The 9,237-nt window shown below is 45.5% G+C and overlaps 1 protein-coding gene across 1 annotated transcript; it reads right to left on the minus strand.

Annotated features, from left to right (window-relative positions):
- Positions 1-242: 242 nt before the first annotated feature.
- LOC117612935 lies at positions 243-3,965 on the minus strand. The gene has a single exon (XM_034341559.1). It carries the CDS (start codon positions 3,963-3,965, stop codon positions 243-245), a length of 3,723 nt encoding a protein of 1,240 aa, XP_034197450.1.
- Positions 3,966-9,237: the final 5,272 nt, after the last annotated feature.

The following is a 9,237-nucleotide window of genomic DNA, read 5'->3' on the forward strand; positions in this document are numbered from 1 at the left end:
CTTGGCATGTGCTCTGCTAAATAATATTTATATATGTATATATATATATATTTTAAAAAAACTACCATGAATATATAAAGGCAATTTTCTTTTTTTCAAAATACTCCTTCATTTTTCATTTCAGATTTCATGTCACCACAATGGTACATGTTACAAAAACTTCCCAAGCGAGAGTTAGGGATATAGAAGGAGGGCATGAGGGGATAAATACGATGATATAATGATAAAAATACTATTCCTTCTTAGCAATAGTAGGGCTTGAGCCATTTTCCATTGATGGGATCCGTTAGCGTGCCTTCCTTGACAGAGATCAAGTGATAATAGCCACTGCTGTATACTTCTTTGACTGCGAATGGACCCTCCCATTGCGGGGCAAACTTGGAAGGTCCTGATATCTGTCTTTTCACATGTTCGACAACTTTTAGCACGAGATCTCCTTGCTTGAAAGCTTGAGGCTTAACGGTCCTGTTGTATGCTTGGGCAGTAGTCCTGTGATAAAGTGCCATTTTTCTTTCGGCTTCCATCCTCCTTTCATCCACTGCTTCGAGGTCTAACACACGCCAATCCGAGCATGATTTTGCATCCCATTCAAGATCATTGACAGCCGACACTCTAGCCGTGGGGATGGTGATTTCCACAGGTGAGATGGCATCAGACCCATATACGAGTGAGTAAGGCGAAAAACCGGTAGCACCCCTTGGTGAGGTACGGTAAGCCCACAAAGCGTCTGGCAGATGAATGCTCCAATTCCCCTTATACTCATATACCATCTTGCTCAGAATTCTCAATATTGTCTTGTTGGTAGCCTCTGCTTGACCATTTCCTTGTGGGTAGTAAGGTGTGGAGCGACGATGCTTGATACCGTAACCATTGAGTGTTGAGCTTATCTGTTTGTTGACAAAAGGCGTGCCATTATCGGTAACCATTTTGTATGGAATTCCAAATCTGCACACGATGTATTCTCGAATGAAATTCGAGACAGCAGCCCCTGTGGCTTTTCGAAGAGGAATTGCCTCAACCCACTTTGTGAAATACTCCGTAGCTGTAAGGATCCATATGTAACCGTCGGAAGGGGGGTGAATTGTCCCAATCAAATCAAGCCCCCATGTATGGAAAGGCCATGGGGTGCGCATATCCTGTAACAGCGTTGGAGGTTTATGGCTTAAATTAGCATGGATCTGGCATGTGTGGCATTTCTTAACAAAGTCATGTGCATCTTTCTTCATAGTAGGCCAATAGTATCCGAAACTTAGCAGCTGCCGATAAAGCCTCTTCATCCCTTGATGTTCTCCACATTCTCCAGCATGTATCTCCTGCATGACTTGATGAGCCTTCGACTTTTCCAGGCATCGTAGTGGTTCACCATTAAATCCCTTCCTGTAAAGAGTCGCTCCATCCATGAAATATCTTTTTACCGTCTTCTTGAGCTTATAAGCGAGCTTGGAATTGGTTGGCAGAGCTCCTTCAACGAAAAATGCTAGATATGGGGCCCTCCAATCTTCCGCCAGTGACACAGTAAAAGCCTCCTCGGTAGTGGGTACCGTGGAACATTTGGGACAATTAGCCTGAACATCGGCTGCCTGTTTCCGCATTTCTGGCCAATAATAACCCTTACGCTGCAGGCGCCGATACAGACTGGTTACTGGTTCCAAACTGCAGGTGGCCTCGTGTACCTCTTGCAACCTTCTTCTTGCTTCTACCATTCCCACGCATCTAGTCAAAACACCGCCTGGGAGGCGTCTATAGAGTTCCCCAAAGATGAGCACATAGTCTTTCAAGTCCTTAATGCTGCTTTCTCCACTGAATTCTTTTCTTAACGGCTTTCTCCAGTCATCTTCTTCCAGCAGCTCCTCCTGGACCATTGCCTCTACTACTGGCGTCTCTCTCCTTACCACAGTAATATTAGGTTGCTCCTGCACATATGAGAGTTTTGATCCCAGTGTAGCCAAAGCATCTGCATACCTATTAGTGACTCCCGGAATGTGTTCCATCACCACCTGCTTAAAGGAATTAATGAGCCTTTCAGCAGCTGTACGATAGGGTGCCAAAGTTGCTTCTTTCACAGCAAAGCTCCCTTGCAATTGGCTCAATACCAGATTTGAATCTCCAATGACCTTCACTCTTTCTGCACCCATTTCCCTTGCCGTAGACAATCCCATGATAAAAGCCTCATACTCCGCGACATTATTTGTGCATGGGAAATCTAGCTTGAATGAGAGAGCTGAGGTTTTCCCCTCTGGATTGATAATCACTACACCTGCTCCTCCACCGTTGGTTGTAGAGGATCCATCAAAGTAGAGGGTCCATGGCGCTTCTTCTACAACAGTGGCAACTACTTCCGGCAGTTCTCCTAATACTTCTTTGGACAGAGTAGACTCCTCCACTTCGGGGAATAGGGCTAACATATCAATTACAGCCTGTCCCCTAATAGCCTTCGGGGTCGTACACACAATATCGAACTCAGATAATTGCAGCAACCAGCGTGCAAGGCGTCCTGATAGCACTGGTCTTGTGAGCAAGTATCTCACAGGGTCGGATTTTACTACAAGCTGCAGCTTGTGAGCAAGAAAGTAATGTCGCAATCGTTGTGCGGCATAAACGAGAGCAAGGCATAATAGTTCAGTCTTCGGGTACCTTGTTTCAGCTCCCTTCAATTGTCTGCTTACATAGTAAATGGGGCTTTCTTCCCCCTCACGACTATCTTGGGCAAGCAAAGCTCCAACCGCGGTATTTGTTGCGGCTAAGTAAAGCTTGAGTGGAAATCCCGGGGTAGGTGCCCTCATTGTGGGTAGCCTGGCTATCAGCTGCTGCACTTGTTGGTAAGCCTCTTGGCATTCCTTGCTCCATATGTACGGTTGGCCTTTTTTGAGCAAAGGGGTGAAAGTGCTCATCATAGCAGCAAGCCCTGGAATAAAGCGTCGAATGTACGACAGCCTCCCCATGAAACTTTTCAATTCCTTCGGGTTCTTTGGTGGCGACAAGGATTTTAGGGCCCTAGTCTTTTCGGGATCCACATCTATGCCGCGTTGGTGTACCTGAAACCCCAAGAATTTACCGGATGATACTCCGAACGCACACTTCTTCGGATTCATTTTCAGCCCGTATAGCCGGCACCTTTCCAGCCCCTTCCTTAAAACCTCCTGATGTCCCAGTCTGGTTTTAGATTTCACCACAAGGTCATCCACGTAGTCTTCCACCTCTTTTCCCATCATATCATGAAACACTGCCGTCATGGCTCTTTGGTAGGTGGCACCCGCATTTTTGAGACCAAATGGCATGACCGTGTAATAGAAATTCCCATACGGCGTTTGAAAGGCTGTCTTTTCAGCATCCTTGGGCGACATTTTGATCTGATTGTATCCACTAAATCCATCCATAAAGGACAACATGCCTTGACCCGAGGTTGAATCGATCAATATATCCATGTTGGGCAGCGGAAACTCATCTTTTGGGCAAGCTCGATTGAGGTCTCGGTAGTCTGTACATATTCTAATGACCCCGGTCTTCTTTTTCACGGGAACGATATTTGCTAGCCACGTGGGGTGCTTGATGGGCTTGATGAATCCAGCAGCTAACAGTTTTTCGATTTCCACCTTGATTTGTTTTTCAACCTCAGGATGAAAATTCCTTCTGGGCTGTACGACGGGTCTGGGACCCAGCTCAATATTCAACGTGTGACTCACCAAATTTGGATCAAGGCCGGGCATTTCTTCGTAGCTCCAAGCGAATACATCTCGAAATTCCTTTAACAAAGGCACCAAAACTTCCTTCTCCTCCTTTGTTAAATGGATGCTGATGGAAATGGGTCTTTGGACAGCGGGATCATCACTTAAGTCAATTGTCTCCAATTGCTCAGTCACTGCCACTGAGCCATCTTGCATGTGCTTGGGAGCAACCATTGGCTCCTGGAAGGCACAAGGTGAAAGTGCCTTGTCATCTGAATCTTTGCAGTCGTTGGTTTGCATCGCTTCTCCTCCATACTCGGGGCTTTCCCGTAAGACACGGTTAAGCCCCCAATCCCATCATAAGCGGTACACGGTGCGCCCATCGGGGAGCGTTACTTTTGAGCACCGGGGATGATCATAGGCATGATTGTTAGCTTCCGAGTGTCTCTTTCTTCCTCGGTTGATGATGGTGATGAGTTCTTCATTACTTAAATCACGAATTTCTGTCCAAGAAGGGAGACAGGTTCCAAAATCTTTGGATGGGTTGCTTCCAGCATCTGTTCATTCGGTGTAGAATTCAGCTTCCAAATAATGGGCTTCGTTTTTGTTGAATGGTGTCTGATTTCCTGGTATGCGGAGCGGTCTCAGCCCAATTCTTCCTTTCACACATTGATGGTAAGTAGAGACCACAAGCTTATGTTTATTGAGCCATGGCCTTCCAAGCAGCGCATGATAAGCCACATCCACATCCACGACATAGAATTTTGTAAGTGACCGAATTGGCCCCACCTTTAAATTTACTTGCATATGCCCCACCGTTACTTCACTTTTGTTTCCAAAGCCGCTGATGCTTGTTTGTGATTGGACAATTTTGGATAATGGGATGCCAGCTGCCGTAAGCACAGACAGAGGTAATATATTAACGGAAGAACCTGTGTCTACCAAGGCCCGCCTTATAAACACATCGTTGATCTGTCCTTCCAAGTAAAGTGGCCTTCTGTGATCCGGATACGGAACCTCCATGTCTTCATCCGTGAAAACGATAGCGTTGTCGTTTTCCAAAAATGACCTCTGTGGTTGTGCGGTAAAACAATGAGAATTGGACTCAAAGATGCTCATGAGAGCTGCCGTAGCTGCTTCCCTCGCTTGAGGCCCGAAGTCAAGTTGATCAAAGAGTGATTTGAATTTTGGGTTCCTTTGAAGGACCTGTGAGGCTGTGGGTCCTTGCCTTTTACCTAAATAGCGCTCCATTACAGTTGTTTCAGCCTCGGTAAGAGCATGAAACGTGACGGCCGCTGTTTCCTGTTGTCCTGCGAAGGCTCCCAGGCATTGCTCTCCCAGCGTAAACGCCTTATCAGCTGCGCGATCATCCCATCCTTGAGCGAGCGGCCATGGCGCATCATAACTCGGGGGTTTTGAGTATTTCCGCCAGAAAGCTTTTTCCATATTCCCGCAAGGCTCCCAGATGGCTTCCGGTGGTTTGGGGTCGTCCCTCCATGGATGACAAGGCTCATCGTCATCGAGTAAATCACCAGAACATGTTATGACAGCAACTATTTCCTTTCCCCTTCGTTTTGGCAAAGGGTCCTCATCAATAATCTGCCTTTTAGAGGGAAGCTCAAGAACCCCTTCGTGTATTTTGCCATGCAAGATTTTCCTCAGAGCTTGATAAGCGGTAGTTGGATGTCCCACGAATTGATGGTAGCGACAGTACCTTGGGTCATTCTTTTCTTCTCGGGTGGGGACTTTGTAGGGCCTGAGAGGTTTGATCGTGCCATCAGCGATCATTGTGTCCAGGATGGCATGAAACTCCTCATCTTTGCATGGTAGTGGCGGGTACGTCTCTCGGTCCTTCCTTTTGCGTGCGCTGTAGTCATTGGATGGCTTGTCATCTACAGCTAGCGTTTGGTGCGCCTCCTTCTTCTCATTCCTCCAAGTCCTTTGTCCTGTCGGTTTGACAGACATGCTTGTTTTTCTTACTGCTTCCAACAACCTAGAAAATTGACTGATGCCAATGTTTTCTAGGTACACTCTATAATCCGCCACAATGTTGCTGATGCAGATTTCGACAAGTGCCTCTTCATCCTTTTCATCATAGCAATCTAGGGCCAGATCCCGAAACCTTCGTACAAAGTCCACAAGATCTTCACCATGCCTCTGGCGGGTATTGTTGAGCTGGGTGGCGGTGACTCTTTCCTCGTGCTGAAAGTACTTTTTACAGAACCTACCTGCCAGATCGTCCCAAGAACGAATAGAGCCTGGTGCCAACGTCGTATACCAGGTATAGGCCCGATCAGTAAGACTTTTTGAAAATTCTCGCAGTCGGAGATTATAATCACCAGCATGTGGTCCTAAGGCATCGATGAAACGACTAACATGCTCCTTTGGACTCCCCTTCCTTCCATCGAAAAGGACGAAGTTTGGTGTTTCGTAGCCTTTGGGATAAGGCTGCTGGAGTAAGCTTGATGGGTAAGGTGGCTGAGGAATGTATTTCCAGTCCTCTTGGCTTCGACTGAGTTCCTTTTCCAGCATGGCCACGACATCCTCCTGGGTAACAAAAGATGGTCCCTTTTGTTCGGACTCTTTTCCAGCAGCAGCAGATTCCTCCTGTGGATGTCGGGTATTTTCTTCGTTTGGCTTAGGAACAGCATTCCTTAGCTCTTTGATGGTGTTCATCATCTCTCTTTGGGTTTCTCCCATAGTCTGCATAGCCGTAATAAGGTCCGTGAGGGTAAAAGCTCCCTCACTTGCACGTTCTTGCTGCCTAGAGGAGGCATTTTGTCGTGATTCAGAATCACCGTGGTCAGATCCGCCTTGAGAGGCCATGGTATTGCTCCTAGTCTTCCTTTTTGGAGGCATTAGCGAAAAAATGGCAGCTTGGTCCCCAGCAGAGTCGCCAATTTATGTTGGGGCTTTTTTTTTTGTTCCAGCAGCCTGACGAATGGGCTTGGGCTGCCGTAAGAAGAGAAGTGAGCAAAATTCCCCAAGTGCCTGGGTTCGATACCAAGCGCCTGGAAGAGTGTTTTTCACAGAATCTGATGAAACTGTTACGCAAACATTCTCAGGCTTCCTTCACTAATAGCCCAAACAAACTTAACCAGTTTTGCGGAAGAGCTTGGCTTGGAGAGCATGTGGCATGGGAGCTAGGCTTTCACAGGTTTAGCAATTTTGAGAGAGAGAGAGAGATGAGTTTTCCTATGGAGGATGGAGGTTTAGAGCAGGCAAAGGAAGGTTTGGCTGGTTTCCTTCCTAATGGAGGAAGAAAAACGAATGGAGGAGGAGATGGGTGGCTTGAGTAGATTTCCAGTTGCTTGACAATGCTTGGTCGAGCTCTGGAAGTGGGTTGGTTTTTCTGGGTAGCAGAAGTCCTCCTTTTATAGCCACTAAGGGTTCTAATTCCGTCATACTTTCCTCCATCTTTCCATTGTTTTCCCCCACTTCGTCCTCTTTTATGAATTCCGTCCGCCCAAGACATATGGGTAAGGAACCCATTTGTGGTTTCAAGGTTTCGGTCTTGCTGGCCTCTTCTCAAAGAGGTGAAGAGCCGCCTGCTTTTCTCTCGACCTTTCCTATGCAAGCTGCCAGGACAATGGAAGGGAAAGGAGCTGTGCTTTACTCGACGGGTAAACCCCTTACTCATGTGGATTTCCTCTGGTTTTTTGAGAGGGTCGCCGTTGACTCTCTGGATAGGGACAAACATGCTTGGCCAGATATTTTACAGGAAGTTTGGGCTGGGCTTTTCTTTCCTAGGCTTTGAATGGATGATATGTCGTTCTGGTCAATCTACTGGGCTTTTCGTCAAGCTGCCGGAAGCAGCCTGCCAATTGTGCCTTAACAGCACGTTTAGTCCTTCTAAATGTCCCAGCCTTTCCTAACAGGCTCTACACTTTTTTTCTAAGGTATTGGGTCATGCTCTCTCTTCTCTCATGCTAACCCATGTGTTTCGGGCCGAGGAAATAGGCTTGAGTTTCGGGTCCCCCAAGTGATCCGAAACTACCATTCCCTTGGCTCGTCAATGGGTCCTGTGAAAGCCCGTTGCCATCCATACCACAACCCGTTCAAGCAAGCCCCGGGTAATTTTGGTGGCTTGGGCCCTCCTAAGCTTGTAACACATCTTGGTGTTGGCATGGCGGTTCCGACACCTATGCTTGTGCTTGGATTTTTATCCCATCATCATAAGCCATAGCCGAGTTCAATAGGAGTGAGCATGTTTTTGTAGAGTTAGCATGTTTTGGGTCTCCCCGCACGTGCTTGTTTGACGTAGCATGTGGCCCGTAGCTCGTATTAATTTGTTCCCTAAATTTTCTTGTGTTCATTTGGTCCTTATTGGGCCAATAATCACCTTGGGCTTAGCCCCTTGGATTTTTTGGGCCTCAACAGATGGTATTTGGGATAACATGCATAAAGTTGGCGTAAGTGATAGAATCAAAACATATATCCATAATTGAACATTATTTGGTCTCCATGTTTTGACGTCTTTCACCAAGAGTCCATATTGGATGAAATTTGATTGTGATGATTGAATAGGATTGTTGGACTCTTGTGCTTCCCTCTTATGAGAGAACACGGTGTTGTATAAAAGAGGTGTGCCTCTCTTTTCATAGGTAGCTTTTCCATATTTTTTTCGAGTATCTAAAAATTCTTAAGAAAGCTACTGCGCATATATTTGAGATAAATCATCAAAGTGTTCCATGTTTACTTGGTGATTTATCAAACACTTTAATCATTCATATTGCATTCATATGCATGTCGGTGAGTCATACGGTTGAGGGCACCAAGATCGTGGTGGCAGTTTTCCTCCGGCAAGCTTGAAGCAATCGTGGCCAGTATTGCGTTCAACATAAAGAGTGTCGAAGATCATCCCATGACAGAAGTTGAGTTACGAAGAAGTCGATAAATATTATCTAGAATGTGTTTAGGATAAGTGTATGAGTACTTCTTGTAATCATCGTTCTATAGTGGATTTGTGTTGGACTGAGGAGTCCCGTGGATTTTCCCCAGAGGTGGGGTTTTACCACGTGAAATAATTCTCTACGTGTCCTTTTATTTTATGCTCAACACGTTTCAGGATTGATAAGCCATATCAATCCTGCTATCGAAGTTTATTTTTACTTATTTGATTATAATCTTAAATACGGTAAGTGATTCTGCCTGTTTGAATACATATCTGTTGGTTCTGTTTTCATCTGTGTGGTCCATAGCTTTTTAAGATTTCTTACATGCTTTGCTTTATACTGTCATTGACTACAACATTTAGGGTAATTTTTTTTTTTAATCCCTTATTGTCTTCTATGCCTCACACCAAATTGACTGAAGTTATTCCATAGCAATTAAAAAAACTCAACGAACTGTGCACTGTATATTTTGGTTTTGGTGCACAACATTGAATTAAAACATGATTTTGTCTGATTTCATGATTCCAAAACAGGTTTGTTTGTTTTAGCATTGTTTTGACCCTTGTTTACTGTACAGGTAACCATGAAAACTGTACTTTAGAAGTTCCCCATGTGGGTGTGTTGGAAAGTGGAGAGTATAAAAATGGAAAAGTTTCTTACGTGGATAATGTTATAGA

The sequence above is a fragment of the Prunus dulcis genome, unplaced genomic scaffold (assembly GCF_902201215.1).
Source record: "Prunus dulcis unplaced genomic scaffold, ALMONDv2, whole genome shotgun sequence".
Classification (NCBI taxonomy): Eukaryota; Viridiplantae; Streptophyta; class Magnoliopsida; order Rosales; family Rosaceae; genus Prunus; species Prunus dulcis.

Bases quoted from the DNA above. Each gene is read 5' to 3' on its own strand.
- LOC117612935 (XM_034341559.1), bottom strand. From the start codon at position 3,965: ATGCAAACCAACGACTGCAAAGATTCAGATGACAAGGCACTTTCACCT.